The sequence below is a fragment of the Oryx dammah genome, unplaced genomic scaffold (genome assembly GCF_014754425.2).
Source record: "Oryx dammah isolate SB20612 unplaced genomic scaffold, SCBI_Odam_1.1 HiC_scaffold_1, whole genome shotgun sequence".
NCBI classification, from domain to species: domain Eukaryota; kingdom Metazoa; phylum Chordata; class Mammalia; order Artiodactyla; family Bovidae; genus Oryx; species Oryx dammah.
The window spans coordinates 45,663,933-45,682,726 of NW_024070185.1; the positions used below are offsets into that span (position 1 = coordinate 45,663,933).

Here is an 18,794-nt window from a genome sequence, read left to right on the forward strand (position 1 = left end):
TTGTATGTTGAGGAAGGCATTCACACCTATTTCCTTTACTGATGATGAAAGGTTTATAGGAATATTATACGTAATTATGTCCTCATTACTTTGGTGTGGAATTAGACCTTAAAACACTAAAAATCTTGCTTTTGTCTGATGTTCATTTTTTCAGAGGCTTTTCATGTTTATTTTCCATTTAGACCCCCAATATACTAGTTGTCAGGATTGTACAGGATCTATGTCCCAGAAAAAGAGGAACATGAACTTTGGAGTCAGACAGACCTTGCTTTCAAAACAAAGGAAAGGAAGTGAAAGTGAGTGCAAATGAAGATAAGATTGAAGGTGTACATGTGGGGAGTTGAGGGCATTTTTCCTCATTTTTTTCTGTGTGAAGTAAATTTTCCACGTGGAGCAAATGTAAGGTCATCAGCTAAGAGAGAGAAGGATATCACTGAGGTGAGGGAGCATCTCCTGTGGAGAGGACAGGTTTCACCAATCACCAGCCATGAAATTTAGTCCCAACTGATGTAAGATTCAGGTTCTGGCATCAGGTGACCAAAAACTGTTTATAACATACATAAGGCAAAATGACCGGAAGCTAGTTTTAAATGCTGCTCAGAGACATACTTGTCCATTGCTATTAATTATGCTGTTAACTGGGGAGTTTTGAGCCTTTCATAATCATATTTTAAAATACCTAAAGTGAAAAGGAGAAAATGAGCTGATTGGTATAATGAAATATGCTCTATCAGACATTCAGAATATGATATTTCATGCTTAGGTCTACAGCTGGCTATTGTATGACCTTGAGTTCATATCAAAGGGTCTCTCTTTTCCTCATTCTAAAAAATATCTGATTCTGAGGTCTCTTCTGAGGTCTCCTTTCCCTTTTCTGTGACCAAATGATTTGAAAATAATGTCGATTTCTAAAATCAGTGAACTGAGTTATGTGGGTGTTTACCACCCAAACAGCCATGAAAATCTTTGGCTGCAGGGCTGCAAATCTACCACAGGGCGCCCTCTACCCTAAAACACAAGACTTCCATGAGCAGAAGGACTCATGCTGGGTAAAGCTGGAAGCTGCTCAACCTTTGTTGCTTGTGAAAGCCTAGAGCAGAATTAAGTCAGATGGGTCTTTTAAAAAAGACAAAACCAAAACCAGATGGATCTTTTAAGAAAAAGGGTTGGTCAGCTAAAGACTTATTTAAAAACACATGGTCATTCTGCCTTTTGTGGGATCTGAAGACCAAATATAGTATCTACAGGAGGCATGCTATTACAGTTCAGCAACTATTTCCCCAAACTTGGCTGGGATTCTAAAAATATTAAAGTCTTACACTCATTTTTCTAGATAAAGCTCCACTCAGTCTGTCCTTAGAGATCTGTGAAAATTCCATCTTTTTAGCCAAGTGTCTAATGTCAGAATTTTTGTTTTGCTTTTTTTTTTTGTTTTAATTCTCTCACAATTTATTGTCAAATTGTTAAATGAATGCTGTTGCATTATACAGTATCGTATATCCTGCAGTTGTATCAATACCATCTTAATGAAGGGCTCTGGAACTTCCTGACTGGATTATAGTAATTTAGTGAATAATTATTCTACCAACTCTGTAGTCACCATTTCCACATTTATCTGTGCAAGTGATTCCAAAAGACTTCAAACTTCATCAGAAGTGAAGTTAAATTTAACCCAGGATCAAACCCTCTGGTAAATTATTGAGGTCTACCACTTATAACAACCTAAGTTTGTTTTGTGAACTTGAGTATTTTATGGTATTGTTGGCGTAGGATTGAAATGTTTCTATGTGAAGATAGGAGGCCATTTCTAGAAACTATCATTTACATTCTAATTATAGGCCCGATTTGGGCTCTTCAATTGGTAAAGTAGGTGGTGGATTAATCCAGCAATCTGGCCAACCATGTGTCTCCAGAAAGCCATGAAACTATTGGGTTGGCCAACAAGTTCATTGAGGATTTTCCAATGGAAAATCCCGAACAAACTTTTTGGCCAACCCAGTACTTTAAAAGACAGTGAAAAACCAGTCAATTCAGCTAATGTTGAGCTGTTTAATACTAACCATATTTTTTTAACTACACAACAAAAGTTTGTGGTTATATATTCCACAGTTCCCTGCAAAGCTTCATTTCTTCCCTCCCTCAGCAAAATCCTATTTATTGTGTTGGGTACCACTTAAACTATGACACTTAATAAAGTTAAAATTAGTAATCCTAATTATTTTTTAAAAATCCAGCTTGATTTGGTTTGAGAAAATAAGTTCCTGACTTATCTGTTTCTCTACTTTTTCTCTCCCTCATGCTTTAACCAGGAACTTCTCTGGACTTTTACTGGTTTAGCAGCAGTCTAGACCATCTGACTAAGGCAGCCTTGTAGCTGGATGTCTGTACAGACTCTCCCTCCACCCCACTGTTCCCACTCCTTGGGGAAAAAAAAAAAAAGATAACTTTAAGAGAGAATTATAATTTGTATACTATGAGGAATGTTTGCTCAGTTACCCTAACCCTTCAGATCTGCTCCCTGTCATTATATTATTTTGAGGGAGTAGATCTTTCTTTTTTGAAAGGGAGACGAGTGAAAACAAAGAAGAGATTCTATCCCCCTTTGACAATTCGAATTTTTTTGAAACAGGAAATCGAAACAGCGAAGCCCTGATTGACTTGGTGATGATTATTCAGCTGGAGAGTTAGTTCATCTCCCTTGCTGTTTTGTTCCTTTGCCTTTTGTTTCTGGGGCTTAAGGATATTTCATGCTCATTAGAGCTACCACCTAATGGTGTGAGGAAGAGCAAACTAATTCAATCTAGTCTGCTTTTAAAGTAAAATAAAAAATAAATTAAAAAAAAAAATAAAGTATACTTCCTTAATCTAAAAAAATAAAATAAAATATAAACAACTGACCGGGGAGAATGAACAGGTTGAAACTGAGAATCCAAGGCGGTAACAGATCTGAAAGTGCCTCACAGAGGGAGGCAATAGGAATACACATAATAGGAATTTAGCAAATGGGGTTTGATAATTCATACAGTTTTGTGCTACCCTTAACCAGTGGTTCTCAGCCAGACAAAATCCCCTGGCCGCCCCCTCCCATTCCCCAAGGGGCATGTCTGGGCATGACATTTCCCCAGGGGGAAATGTCTGGAGACATTTTTTTATTGTTATGATTTGGGGAGTGATATTGGTATCCAGTGAGTAGAGACCAGGAACGCTTAACATCCTGCAATGCACAGGGCATCCCTCACAACAAGAAATTATCTGACCCAAAACATCAGTAGTGCTAAGACTGGAACACCTTACTATAGATAAATGAGCATGTATAATGTCTACTTTTAGTATGATAAAAAGTAAGTTAAATCATGTTTTTTAACCTTACTTGACTATATTTAAAATGATTTGTTTGCAAATGTGTGTTTATAGCTCTCCATTCACTGCCTATTTGCCTTCCAAAATTAGTCTAGCTAAGTTTTTTCAACAATTAATCTCTAACAAAATAAAAATTTTAATGTATCACTAGTCCCAAAGGAGTGAATGAGTACACTAAAATAAACTGATTTACACAAATCTAATTTGCTCCTATCTTTTAAGAGGTTTGCATAAAATCAAGAAGATCTGTCTAAGGGACAGCAGTTTACTTTGTCCCTCTTCTCCTCTTTCAAATAGATACTAGTATACATTTGAGTTGCCTGAGATCTTTTTCCCAGTCTTTAGAGGTATTGTCTGCTTTGAAATAACTGCCTAAAATGAAATAAACACATTTTTTTTCTTTTTTTTTAAAGATCTGTAATTAAACAAGAGGTCAGTCCCCTTAAGAATTTAGACTATGGGGAATTTTTTTCTTGTCACATTCTTAACAGGACCCAGGACAGAGTTCTTAAGAACAGACCAAAATATTTGACTTTCTCTTTGTCTGTTGCAGCCAGGCCCAGTCATAAGCTTACCCAGTCATCAACTACCCTAAAATAACCTCTCCACCTCAAGTAGCCCTCAAAATGAAAGATGGCAGCACAAGAATAGGAACTGACATTATCATCGCTATTAATAGCACGGTGGAAATCCAATGTGTTAGAACAAACAAATGATCTTGTCAGGTTTCTTTTGTATGTTGGAATGCTGATAGACAGCTGCCAAACAGATCTGTGCTTTGAGGCCATAGTTTGAATATAGTACGTGGCAGACTGTGAATCTTTCTTCAGATATCAAACAGAACAACAAGTGGTCTGGCCAGTACTCTAAGTGCGGAAAGAGTTCTAAGACGGTAATAACCTAGCGGCCTGCTGTTGTCCAGAATATCTTTAATGTTTCACTTAACCCACTATGACCTTTCACAAATTTGTTTGGAATGTCCGAAATGAAGCTCTATCCGGTGGAACTTTCTGCAATGAGGAAATGTTACAAATCTGCTATGACCAACTCACTTGATCACTGGTTATATATGGCTATTGGGTACTCAAAATGTGGTTAGTACACTTAAGGAAAGAAAATTTTTAACTTTACTTAATTTTAATTTCAATAGCCCTGTGTCCTCATAGCTACTACAATAAACAATGCCAATCTGAAAAACAGTAGCCCATTATTTCACAACTTAATTATAGATATCTTGATTCCTTCTTTTTTCTCAATTATAAATATAATAAAATTAAAGAATGTTTAGAAACTAAAAGGAAATTCTATTCAATACCCATAATTTCTCAAACCTAATAAAAGTGTTATATATTTAGTAAATTTTCAAGGTTTTTTCCTATGTATTTTTAGATGTTAGATGTAATTTATCTCATTTTAATTTTATTATCAGCGGCTTTCATCACTTAACATGAGAGGAATATATTCTCTACTACTAAATAATATTTGTAAATCATCAGAGTTAATAATAGCCTGTTTTTTAGATTGCAGCACCATGATTTGTGTATTTCTTCTGTTTTTGAAATCTTGGGTTGTTTGTTTGCTTGCTTCCTTGGTTTTATGGTTATTATAAAATAATGGTGTAGTAAACATGTGAAAGCATGATAACATTTCTCCTCTTTAGGATTTATTTACATGCCATATGTTTGAGTCTTATTTAGGTAATAATTTATATGGTGAATCATTTCAGTACCACAGAATCTTTTTGAAAAAGTGCTTTTTCACTATTCATGTCAAAAATAGACTTTAAAGCTGCCAAAGGGAAAGAAAGCCAAGATTTTTCTCTGCAGCACAATTAATTCAGTAAATTACAAGGCAGATTACTATTCCTTCCCATAGAACAAGAAAAATTGCTGATAAAAATGGAATTGCACTCAGGGCTGATGACATAGACCTCTGCTTTGTAAATGGAGAATAAGTTCCTATGTATAAATCTTGCGAATAATATATTTTACATAGTCAGATCATCTCTAGAATCTATAAAGATAAGAAAATTAACAAAAGTTAAATGAAAAAACCGAAACACCCCTTTTAGTTGGTTCCTTGTAAATATTGATACATACAGTTATATATTAGGGCTGCCTTGGTGGCTCAGAGGGTCAAAAGTCTGCCTGCAATGCAGGAGACCCAGCTTCAATCCCTGAGTTAGGAAGATCTCCTGGAGAAGGGAATAACAACCAACTCCAGTATTCTTGCCTGGAGAATTTCATGGACAGAGGAGTGTGGCAGGCTACCGTTCATGGCGTTGCAAAGAGTCAGACATGACTGAGCTACTAACACACACATGCATAGCTATGTATTATTACATCTCTAAACTGTCTTTTTCTTATAATTTATAGTAATATGAACCCAGTTCAGTAAACTTTTACACATCTTATAATTAGTTATTCTGAAGATATTGGCCTAAGACATTTTATATTTTGCATAGTGATAAACTGTCATGTGATTGTTTCAGCTTCTTTTTAAATAAATTCTATATTCTGGTGGCTCTCATCATCAAAGACCAAAGGGATCTTACTAATAGCACAGGTAAATTGAAGACATTGCATCCTGAACCTAAGAAAGATTTAAGAACCTAAAAAAATTTTTTAGGCTTTTTAGGTTTAAGAACCTATAAAAATCAAATGTTCTCATTGCTCATAATTTGGGTTGTTCTTTCGTTGTATCTCTTTGTTTTTGAATTAAGATTTGTATTTGAGGGACTGAACATGGACTAGAGACTTTGTGCTCATTAAACATTACGTTATACATGTGAAGCAACTTTGTACACTGCAAAGTGCAGTGAAAATCTAACAAAAATGTTTTGAAAAATGCTCTTTGCTCATCCTATATATGAAAAGGAGACTTTTAAATTGATTTAAGAAATCCAAAACATTTCTCTCTTTTTGGCACAATGAACTTAATAATTTGTTGTAGAGATTTATTTTTCCTTCACATGCAAAATGTTTGACTTAATAAAATAACTGCATTTAGGGCTTTTATTAGTGATAACACTCAGGGATGTAGATATTTACTTTGGAAATGAAACTCGAGTCTTCAGGTGGCAAATCACTGAGACTTCATTCACCAGATGAATGAACCATGTTGTAAGAAAGTCACTTCCAAAAAATCAGTAGTGTTTGCACTGGAAATGTTTGTAAAAATGCTTGGACTGCCACCAACCCTGTATATACTTTGTGGACTATTTGGGGGAAAATATTTAAAAGCTGACAGGTTTTCCTCTGTCACCCAGTTAACCTCTTGCTTTCCTCTCTCAGTTCTTTAAAGAATGTAAACTAATTTCAGCATTAGTGTATACACTATATCACTGTGAGCTTGACTCTGCTGAAAAAAATAAGTGATTCCCAGGTCATATATAAATGGTTAACCATTACTCATGCCACTGTATCTGTAGTTCACAGACAATGAAGACATGCCTGTAGTTTGTTTCTGTACTCCTGTTGTGCTATGTACATCCCAGGATATAAGAGTTTCCAATTTTCAGTTAACTGAACTCATAGTTTTATTTTTCTTCATTGCAGGTGGTTTTCATGAGCCTATGCAAAAGTTTATGGGACTGTGGTCTAGTAGCCTTGGATGACATTACAATAGAATTGGGAAGCTGCTGGTCTCCAGGTAAGATGACTGTCATTTCAGCTTTCTTTGTTTCCCTGGCCAATTCATGGCATGTCCTGTTTCTCTAATAATATACCACATGGGTTTAATCTCTGCTAGTCTGTCCTTTGCTTTTCTTGCCAGAAGTGCCTCTCTCATTTAGAAGTGATGACTTAAATGCAATGTATGACTTTGCACATGACTTGACCCCTATATTCTCATCTATAAGAGAGGTGGTAATACCTACTTGAGTTGTGAGGATAACACATATAAGCACCCTAGCTTTGGACCTGGCACAAAGAGTGCTTTAAAAACAGATACCTTCTTTGATAACTACTCTTGTTATTACTGTTGTTCCCTTACTTGAATGCAGATTACCACTGCATCCTGTCACAAGGTATCCATTTCCTTAACAAGCAGGCATATTGTGGTATCTATTTGGCGCTGGAGAATAATCTCCATGTTTATTTAATTAAAAGACAATTTGTTTGTAGTCCCTTGATTTGTGTGGCACTGCAAGGACAACATAAAACAAGATAAAAATCTCTACACTCAAGGCATAGAAAAGAGAATGAACCTTCATTAGCTTATAGTGTATGTAAAATAAAATGAAGTAAAATAATTATCATGCTAGAGAAGGAAAAGATGGGTTGTTTACTGGAGAATCTAGATATAGAAAGGTACAACCAAGTTCAGCCAAAGAAGTTCCCAGGAAGTTGGGAGATGGCACCACTCTAATATAATCATTATTACAGTTATTGAAGATAGCACCCAAAGACAGAAACATTTGTTTTTGAAAATGGAAAATAAGCCTCCAGGTAGAAAAACACCAAGTTCTAATATTTACTTAGCTAATATTTATTGAGTTTTACATCTAAATGTTTTATATACATCATCTCATTTAATCCTCACAACCCCCTGAGGTGGATACCATTAATATTCCCACATTACAAATAAGAATGCCGAGGCACAGAAAAATTCAGTAACCTGCTCCACATGTATTAATCTGTCTCCAAAATCACATTTAATTCTTTCACATTCTCTTCCTCTTCCAAAGCGACTATAGATAGCTTTGCTCTGAGGATTTCCTTCACTCATTCTGGATTTCTGAAGAAACCTCCTGCTTGCAATTTTATTATTTTTATGTTTCCATAAAGGCAATATACCTCCAACTGTCAGAGAGTTTTATAATCTCATTCATACAAATAAATTCACAAGTCAGAGAAAGTTTCTTTCTCAAAGTATTCCAATACTTTTGGATCTAGTATTCTGATTGTTCTCTGCCTCTATGGCAGAACCAGGGTGAAGTCCAGACTCTAGCCAGAGGCAAGAGCTTGGCTTAGAGGAAGTGCTGGTAGGTGGGTTGCCTCTCTATGTGGCGCATGTGGCCAGATGATAACCACACATTAGTGTGGGTCTCCAGTGAGCCTTGGAATATATATTCACTGAAGGAGCCTCAGCAGTCACAACACCTGCTGTTTCCTTGCAGAGAAGCTCCTACCTCCACCAGGAGAGTGTACTTTCGAACAAGATGAATGTATATTTACTCAGGAGAGAAGAAACCGGAGCAGTTGGCAGAGGAGGAGGGGAGAAACTCCCACCTCCTACACTGGACCAAAGGGAGATCACACTACTGGGGTAGGTGAGTTATGCCGCATGGGGCTGTTTCCTAAAGAAACCTGAAATAGCTTTCTAGGGGTTGTTTACTGCATTCTGATATGTGAAAACTAAGGTATCTAGAGTGAACTGCCTGTGGGGTATTACACACATGGGATAGGTAATTCAGCATGTGCATTTAAAATCATTCTTTCTGTTTATTATATTGCTCATTATCTAGATGCAAAAAGGATTTAAACGAGCTTACAAAGATGTGCACACAAAGATAGTTAGAAGTAAGATTCAAAAATAAAAGGGAGATGGGCAAAAATGAAAAAAATAAAACAGTGGTCTAAAATGAAGCCCAGGACTGAGGCCTGGTATAGAAATATCTGGCAGACAGGGAAGATATATCAGTGTGAGTCCTCACTTTCCAGAAGCTGAAAAAGATGGAAAAGTCATCTGTAAAACATGATTTACTGTGTTCTTAGGACAGAAACAGATGAAGCAGTCCACCAAGGGATGGAGGCAATAAAGGGGTGCATTTTTCTGTAGGAAATGTGTAAACTACACTAAACCAGACTAAAAGTTGTTCTGTTTCCTATTATCACCATGTGTCAGTGATTGCAAACAATGTCCAAGATAAAATACTCCTTGAAGAATAGAACTTTTCCACTGAGGCTCTCAATTTCTCTAGGAACAGCAGTTGGATAAAAGCACATCATTTGGTCCAGCAACGCAGAACTATCCCTGATATTAATATTAAAGAGATATTTCCTGAAGGGTCCTTACAGAGAGTGGCATAGTGCTGTTTCTTATGGTCTACCTCAAAAATAAGCCTAGGGAATAACACCACACAGCAGCAATACAACAAAAAATATTGGCTGTATTGGCTAAACTTGGTAGGGTGCAATCAGCAACAGTTTTGTATTTTCCTTCCAACACTCTCTTGAAACATACCCTAGAGAATTCTCCCTTTCCCACCCCGGCAGATCCCACAGTTTCCCAGTCCTGTTGAGGTAGTGGAGCAGTCACACATTCAGATGTGTTCAGCTCAGTTCAGTTCAGTCGCTCAGTCGTGTCCGACTCTGCGACCCCATGAATCGCAGTACGCCAGGCCTCCCTGTCCGTCACCAACTCCCGGAGTTCACTCAGACTCACGTCCATTGAGTCCGTGATGCCATCTCCAGTAGCATATTGGGCACCTAATGACCTGGGGAGTTCCTCTTTTGGTATCCTATCATTTTGCCTTTTCATACTGTTCATGGGGTTCTCAAGGCAAGAATACTGAAGTGGCTTGCCATTCCCTTCTCCAGTGGACCACATTCTGTCAGATGTGTTAAGATGTCCAATTCAAATGACAACTTCAGTTTCTCATTCAATCGAATCATCTTTCCCCCTCAGCATGAGCCTGATTCATAGTTTGGAGACGATAAAAGAGAAGACTGTCTGTGTTTGAACTTTCTTTGTTTTACTTCCTCCTCTGCCCAGCATCATCAGGATCCTTTAGCCAGAGTGAGTGGAGGATGGATTAAAAGCAAATAACTTCTAAAATGTTTAGTGTTTCTTCAGATTCTTTCTTGGATACCTTCTGTTATGACAGATATCTAAGTACTGGCTCTTTTGCATCTCATCTTTTTGGGCACTGTACTCTCTGCTGATGATGTACGGCTATGCTCTTTTCCCCTAGTACTTGTACTACGGAGATACAACTCACGTAGATTTTCTACTTGCATCCCTCCTGGCAGTTTTGACTTGGGTCTTTTCAAGAACATCTGGTTCTAGCCACTATCCATTTGAGTATCTATTTGGCCTCGGATCCTAAATGCACTTTTGCCTAAGAAGATGATGTGAAGCTTGGTCCTACCGCTGACCTCTTTTCTTCCCATTGCTTCAGAGATTCTGGGACAGTGTTGCATCAGCTAGGGTAGCTGTTGAAGAGATTCAGCCTTTGTTCAAAGGTAGATCAGATTTGTACTTCCAGCACTGAGTAGAAGATTCTAAGAGAGTGTGAGGCTATATCTGGAAAGACAATGAAGTTAAAAAGATAATTAAAAGATGTGTATATGTTAAGACTATTTTGGTTGGAGATAGTTTATTGCTCTTTGTAACAGGAAAAAAATGCCATTTTAGGGCTGACTTGAGGCACAGCTTGATGTAGAGGATAAAACCACGTCACTGGGACCTCTTCCTCTCCACCTCTCTGCTCTGGTTTTTCTGAGTTGGCTCCGATCACAGTCTGTCCTCTCATGGTAGCAAGAGGCTGCTGCAGTGGCAGCTTCATGGCCTTTCAACACTGAATCCAGTGAAAAGAGGTAAATCAGCAAACGAAAAATGAGCCTCATTAAGGGATTGGCAGTGTAATGAGGGCTGCTGCTGCTAAGTCGCTTCAGTCGTGTCCGACTCTGTGTGACCCCATAGACGGCAGCCTACCAGGCTCCCCCATCCCTGGGATTCTCCAGGCAAGAACACTGGAGTGGGTTGCCATTTCCTTCTCCAATGCAGGAAAGTGAAAAGTGGAAGTGAAGTCACTCAGTCATGTCCGACCCTCAGCGACCCCGTGGACTGCAGCCCACCAGGCTCCTCTGTCCATGGGATTTTCCAGGCAAGAGTGCTGGAGTGGGGTGCCATTGACTTCTCCGGTAATGAGGGCAGGCGGTGATTTAGTCACTAAGTTGTGTCTGACTCTTGCGATCCCATGGACTGTAGCCTGCTAGTCTCCTCTGTCCATGGGATTCTCTAGGTGAGAATACTGGAGTGGATTGCGACTTCCTTCTCCAGAGAATCTTCCCAACCCAGGAATCAAACCCAGGTCTCCTGCATTGCAGGCAGATTCTTTACTAACTGAGCTATGAGGGAAGCCTCAGGAGGGCAGAATACTATCAAATTCCTGCATGAATCCCCGCAGGACTTACTGTTGTATCGTATACACTACAGAGGCTCAAAAAAGTCCTTGAAAGGAATAAATGAACTGATAAGCCCTCCCTGATGCATATAAGAATAGCCACTTAATTAGCAAGACCCATAGAAAATGTAGTAATGGGGAGAAGCTAAATTACGAGAGGAATAGAGAAATATCAAGAATAAATCAGCTTTAGTTTGAGTCCATTATAATCACGATGTTGTCTATATGTACATTTTTCTGGGGAGGGAGTTGATAGCTTCTCTTCCATTTTTCAGGGACACCAAAAAATCTGGTAACAACAGATCTGAGAAGAGGGTTGTGCTGTGGTAGAGTAGCACAGGGGAATTTTCTGGGTAACAGTCTGTGCAATGTCTTGGACACGGAAGAGAGGACAAAATAAAAATAGGGAGCCGTGGAGGGAGAGAGTCTCTGAAAAGGGGAAGGGAGGGTTACCAAGCCAGGATATAATAGACCCATGAACTTTGGACTCAAGGTTCCCCACTCACTAGGTATGAGACCTTGAAAAAGTTACTTCAAATCTCTAGGTCTCAGTGATGTCATCTAGAAAATGAGAATAACTATAGCTACTTGTCTGTTTATGTACTTCAAAGGATGGTTGAGTTTAAACTTAATCAACTTGTGGATGACATTCTCCCTCCTGCCTAAAGACAAAATCTATGAAAATCTGACAAAAGTACATGCTGTAGATATTCCATTACTCATAATTTTGCTCCTTTATTTACATGTAGGGGCACATGTTAGTTTATTTGGTGTGGCTTTGTTTAAAGAAAATGGTGTTATTTTGTTTTCTTTGTCTCTCTGAAAACTTTGAAGAATATTTCAGCTTACTGGGGTGAAACTTCATAACAAAAATTGTAGTGTAAAAACTTCTTAGTGTGTTCAATATTTATTCCCAGAAAATACTTGACCACAGAGTATCAAATTCTCTGGTGAACAACACAGAGCATTCTGATTTTTTGTCAGTAAATTTTTCTAGGGTCTCCCTTTTTTCCATCATTTATTTCACCTGTTTCAATGCAAACTTCCTAAAGGGTCTCAGGACATCTTTCAATTTTCTAACCACATAAAATCTTTTCCAGATTATATCTTTTTATTTCTAAGTATAACAATGCAGAGGCTGCAAATTTTGCTGTGCTGTGCCCAGGGTTACCTACAGATAATATGGCATTGGAGTTTTCTATCTTTGTCTTGTTCTTTAAATTACTTTAACAGTTATTCTTCTAGGGAAATAACAACATCTACTGATCATTTATGGAGTGTTTACCATGTGCAGGCACTGTGCTGGGACCTTTATATCCTTAGTCAGTTTGAGCTGCTATAACAAAAATACCATAGACTCAGAGGCTTAAATAGCAGACATTTATTTCTTACAGTTCTGAGGGCTGAGAAGCTCAAGATCAAGGTCCTGGCAGATCTAAGGTCTGCTGAGGGCTCACTTCCTAGTTCACAGTCAGCAGTCTTTTTGCTGTGTCCTTACATAGCAGATGAGGCAAGTGAGCTCTCAGAGGACTCTTATAAGGCTACTCATCCCACCTATGAGAGCTTGGCCATCAGGACCTAACCCCTCCCAAAGACCATATCTCTAATTACCATCATAGTAGGGGTTAGGATTTCAACATATAAATTTGGAAAGAGGGGAAATGAATATTCAATCAATAACACACCCTTACCATGACTTGCAAGTGAAAGTATCCATTTTTCATATGAAAGAACTGAAGGTTGGAGAAATGCCTTTCCAAGGCCGCACAGCAATGATTGGGGGAGTAGGGACTGTATCTCAGGAATGTTGGGCTCTAATGTCCATATTCTATCCACACGGTCTCACCAGAGTTTTCCAACCCACATGATAGGAGGAGACCACACACGACTTCAAACAGCTGTGACGGCTTACGTGTGAAAAACACAAGTCTTCACCCAGCCACGCAATCTCATACCTGTCACCCTTCATACCAGAGAAAAGGGTCTGCTCTTAGAGAGGATATATTCAAACTGATGGTAATTTTAGACATCCACTGAAATGTAACCCGTCAGAAAGTATCTAAATTTTTTCTGATCTGTGAACCAATATCATCAGTTTAACTCCAGGACCACAGTCCCCACAGCCATTGTGTAGCCTAAACCCTCAAAGGGTAGCTTCGCCTTTGAGGGTTAGGATACACAATGGCCTCTAATGGCCTAATGTGGGCTGATATATTGGCTTTCAGATTACAGTATAACAAGGATCACCCATTCATAAAGTAAAGTAAAAGCAATTAAATACCCCTTTAAAACGAATGTTTGTTAAAGCCACCAGTGTCATATGCTACATGTTTATAAGATGAAACATCTTAGAACTGGGAGCAATTGTAATGTTAAATAGAGCAGAGTTTCTACGATCTTGATTTACTCCATATTTTCTAAGTACCTACTATGCATCATGTATCACATAACAGTGGATGCCCTGCTAATCTCTTAGGGCTGCTGTGATGACTAACCAAGGTTGTATTTCTGAAAGAACTAATACTATACAAGCTCCACTGAAATGAAAATGATATTACTATTTTTGTAGTTAGTGACTCATTCACAAAATCTGATGTTCATCTGGTGTTCATTTCTGGGATGCTTTCTTGGACTCAGTGTTTTGTGTCATTTGTGCTTTTATACCTAGAAAATCATGGCATATGATTACAAATAAAATGACTTAGTAGTAACCAGAAGATTTGGTAGACCTTAAACCAGTGTTTTCCAAAGTACCACTGGGTAATTTAAGGGTTAAGTGGATGAATATTTTTAATTTGATAGTACTATTCATGTAAAAGCAAAATATATAATCAGTACAGAAACACCATTATTTCACAAATCTATAGCTTGTTTTCTGTTTTCATGCTAATATGCAGTTTCCTCTTTGAATAATGGATTTAAGGAGTAAAACGTGAAATATATTTAAAGAAATATATCAAATGAGTAATAGTACAGGTACTATGTGGATAAGTAATATATATATAGTGGTATTTGTGTGGCTAAAGTTGGGGAAACATTTCCAATGTTTGTCAGTCTTCTAATAGAACATGTCATTCTACTAGAACAACAACAGAGACAATATTGTAGCTCAACTATTTGGCTCCCTGTTTGATAAAATAATAAAAGTACTTGTGACAGATAAGTCTTGACTTGCACTGAGCTGAAATGGACTCTGCAGGACCTGTTTATCCATTTCTTGTCACCATCTATTTGAATAGCTCTATCCTGGCAGAATCAGAAAGTTCCTTGACACTGATGCTATTTCTTTTGCAAGACAGTAAAGACAAATCTTAACAAAGTCCTAAGGGTTTTATTGGTTATTACAATTTTAATATATGATTATATTTATATAATAATATTATATTATTAATGTGATGCCATGCTGTCAAAATTCTTCTGAAATAATTGTTTTAGTTGTCCTGGAGTTTACATGGGTTTTGTGACCAAGAGGTAGTAGAATAAATAAATCAACAGATAACTCCAGTTTAGTGAGAAAATGCCTTCAACTGTACCACTTCCTAGCTCACTGAGTCCACCAGTGAATAGATGAAAAGTCATCCAGTTTTCCCTATCTCTTTCCCACAGCTATGTCCTAGAAAAGTAGCTATTCATCATTTTAAAAAATAATAATTTCCAAATAGACACCATCAATTTCTTCTGTGGTACTGTTCAGTGTTTCAGTACATCTTCTGTACTTCTGGCAATTAAATTCTCTTCAACACACTGCTAAATAAAGGTAGGAGTCTTATATGAACCTTCTTGTATAGTAGAAATATGAGTGATACATTAAAATACCAAATAATGACATTTACTTATAAATTGTACTGTTGACACAAAAGAAAATCACAACTATATATTTAATGTGTTGGTTATATATTAATAGCTGAAATTTAATAGCAGTCTCATTCAAGTCCTTGTCTTTTAAGAATTTTGGTAGCTGATATCCAGACATGTAACAATGCTACTCAATTAGTCTGAAACTATAAGGGCAATTAGCTCTAGAATATTAAAATCTCCAGTCTTCTCAGTTTTTTCATAATTTATCTTATCACACTAATTTCTGGTATTGTTGGACCCTACTTACCCAAGAGAAGACTTCTATGACAAGCTTTTTTTAAAATAGTGGTAAAATTTACAGAACATAAAATTTACCATTTTAGTCATTTTTATGTACATAATTCAGTGGTATTAAGTACATATACCTTTTTTGTAACCATCACCACCCCAGAACTGTTAAAAGTTTTCCCAAGTTGAAATTCTGTCCCCAATAAGTTAATAACCACTCATTTATGACACACTTTAAAAATCATTTAAAAGATATAATAAAGAACAATAATTTTAGAGAGAGACATATTTAGCAGTTGTTCTTCCGAAAACATTGATATCTTTCCCCCCTGACTGTTAAGAATCATCTTCCAGCGTAATGAAGCAGCTAGCTGTTCATTCCACATGGCCTCCCACTCCAGCCCTGGTGTGAGAGGGCCGCAAGACTAGAGGAACAGCTGCTTCACTGCTCCCAATTACAAATATGCTGTGTCTCAACACATCACAGTTGCTGAACAAGAACAGATGGGACCCTGATCTCCCAGTAGACCCACTGGAACCCCTATCTTGAATGTTAAACAGTGATCCACAGAAAGAGAGTAATTTGTCTTCTCCAGTTAATAACCCTTCCACAGACTGGAATCCTTCATGCGCAGGGACACATGAGCCAGTCTGAGGTTTCATCGCTGGGGCTCCTGGCTCCCAGAGAGCTTTTGTTTGCTGAGACAGACAGCATTTGGAGTTGGAATGTGGCAAAGCTTGTCAACACACAGGGCTTTTCTCTGCTTTCCAAACACATGTGAGGCCGACTGTCTCTCCACGAAGCTCTGATCTTTTCTGGGGAAAGGAAATGTCACGTGCAAGTCAAGAAGAAAAACATGTTTGGAATCAAGAGGAATAATTGGTCTGGGCATCAGACAGATTCTGATTGGTTGACAAATATGTGACAATTGTTTTTAGGTATAGATGTTGGTCTAGATTAGTCTAAATCAGTATAGCCTTAAGGGATATATATACTACTACTACTACTGCTAAGTCACTTCAGTCGTGTCCGACTCTGTGCGACCCCATAGACGGCAGCCCACCAGGCTCCGCCATCCCTGGGATTCTCCAGGCAAGAACACTGGAGTGGGTTGCCATTTCCTTCTCCAATGCATGAAAGTGAAAAGTGAAAATGAAGTTGCTCAGTCGTGTCCGACTCCCAGCAACGCCATAGACTGCAGCTCACCAGGCTCCTCCATCCATGGGATTTTCCAGGCAAGAGTACTGGAGTGGGGTGCCATTGCCTTCTCCGAAGGGATATATATGTATGGGCTTAAAACAGAAACTATATCCTGAAGGAGTTTTAGAAAGGTCAAAACTCAAGAAAGGTCAAAACTCAACAAAAGTAGATTAGTGCCTGTGCCCCAGAAAGGTGTAATTATACTAATGTTCCCCTGGCTGTTCCCTGTCTCTTCCAAAAGCAGCAGTTACACATGTCAAACAGTTCAGGAGCTTTCCTTTCATATTTCATGGTACTAAACACAATGATCTCTGGAACTAGAAACCTTAGGTAATGGCTTTAGCTTGATACCCAAGACCCAGAGACTTGTGAAAGGAAAGCATTACCAGAGTAATGCTTCACCCAGTTGAGACTGACTGATTAGTGCACTGTACTCACACAAGGAAGAATTCAGTTGGAAAATACTGGAAGTTTACCCCTCTAGCAGGACCTCAGATGATTTTGGCCAGGACTTGGGCTTCCCTGGTCCAGCTTAGATAGTAAAGAATCCACCTGTGATGCGAGAGACCTGGGTTCGATCCCTGGGTTGAGAAGATCACCAGGAGAAGGAAATAGCAACCCACTCCAGTATTCTTGCCTGGAGAATCCCCATGGACAGAGGAGTCTGGTGGGCTACAGTCATGGGGTCACAAAGAGTCAGACATGACTGAGCGACTAAGCACAGCACAGCATAGGTCATCACTGGGGTTACATACTATCATCACTAGATGGAAGATACTTCTTGCGTCATCTCTCACTTAAAATGGACGCATTGCTTTCTTTCCATTCTGAAAAGACTTCCTGTTGTAGGCCCACAATAGTCTTTTCTTTCCAGTTTCCCAGTGACAGCATCTTTGGGAGGAGCCTTCCTGTCCCCTATCCTCCCCCTCCCATTAAGTGTTTTGTCTTTAGCTAAGGTCCTTTTCTTGGGATTCAAGTGGACCTTTTGAGAGTCCCAAAGGCAGGCACCAAAGTTATTTTTCTTTGACTTTCTTCTTATTTCTTTAAGAATTATTTTTGGAGGAAATATTTTTTAGTTTAAACATGTATTAAGGTAGAGTTTCAGTTCGTTGTGCTGTACTAATTTATGTATAGGATAGTACATAACACCGTTGTGCATAGTAGGTGATAAACCATGTTCACGTTTTGACTTTATTTTCCATGGGGTTAAATTAAATATACCCTTTTGTTAGAGTTTTGTGAATCAGTATTTGTTTACATCCAGCCTAGCTTAAGTTAGAAAGTATTAAAGAAAAGAACAGTAAGATTTTCTTTCGTTGCTGAAAGTGTGAAAACCCCAGTGCTTCTTGTGTAGCAATTTTCTTGCCAATGAAAGAATGAAGGTAATGAAGTTAAAGAATATGTGTTTGGCTAAAAAAAAAAGTCAGATGGTATATAACTAGGTTGAGAACATTTTCTTTAAAATGTGACTTTATCAAAACTTGGACTTGTTCCAGTTTGCTTTGGAGCATCCTCGTCAAGTACATGTCTCGTTGCCAAGATCTTCACACAACTGGAGTAACCTTGGTAGGGCCATGTGCTCTGGAAATGGTCAGACTGGTCTGTGGTTTTTGTTCATTAAACAAATATTTATTGAGCATCTGCTATGTTCCAGACACTGCTCTAGGACCTGGGGGCATAGCAGTAAAGTAAACAAGGAAATATCTCTGCCTTTGAGTGTTCTAGAGGAAGGAGACAGACAAACTTAAAAATAGGAATGTTATATAGTATGTTAAGGGGCAATTCGGAGAAGGCAATGGCAACCCACTCCAGTATTCTTGCCTGGAGAATCCCAGGGATAGGGGAGCTTGGTTGGCTGCCATCTATGGGGTCGCACAGAGTCAGACACAACTGAAGTGACTTAGCAGCAGCAGCAACAAGAGGCAATTAAATGAGATGGAAAATAATAAATTAGGGTATAGAGAAAAAGGAGTACCAGAGGAGGGGCGATTGCTATTTGAAACAGTGTAGTCAGAA

At 38.3% G+C, this 18,794-nt stretch overlaps 1 protein-coding gene across 2 annotated transcripts in view; it reads left to right on the forward strand.

The window, feature by feature from the left end:
• Positions 1 to 18,794, forward strand: part of MAMDC2 (MAM domain containing 2) — a 160,827-nt gene that overhangs the window by 129,567 nt on the left and 12,466 nt on the right. Inside the window, exons 10-11 of one of the 2 annotated variants that reach the window (XM_040251101.1) lie at positions 6,918 to 7,011; positions 8,480 to 8,632. In XM_040251101.1, the coding sequence (XP_040107035.1) occupies positions 6,918 to 7,011; positions 8,480 to 8,632 (247 nt within the window). The remainder of the gene's footprint in view (positions 1 to 6,917; positions 7,012 to 8,479; positions 8,633 to 18,794) is intronic. The other variant, XM_040251186.1, reaches the window with a different exon arrangement.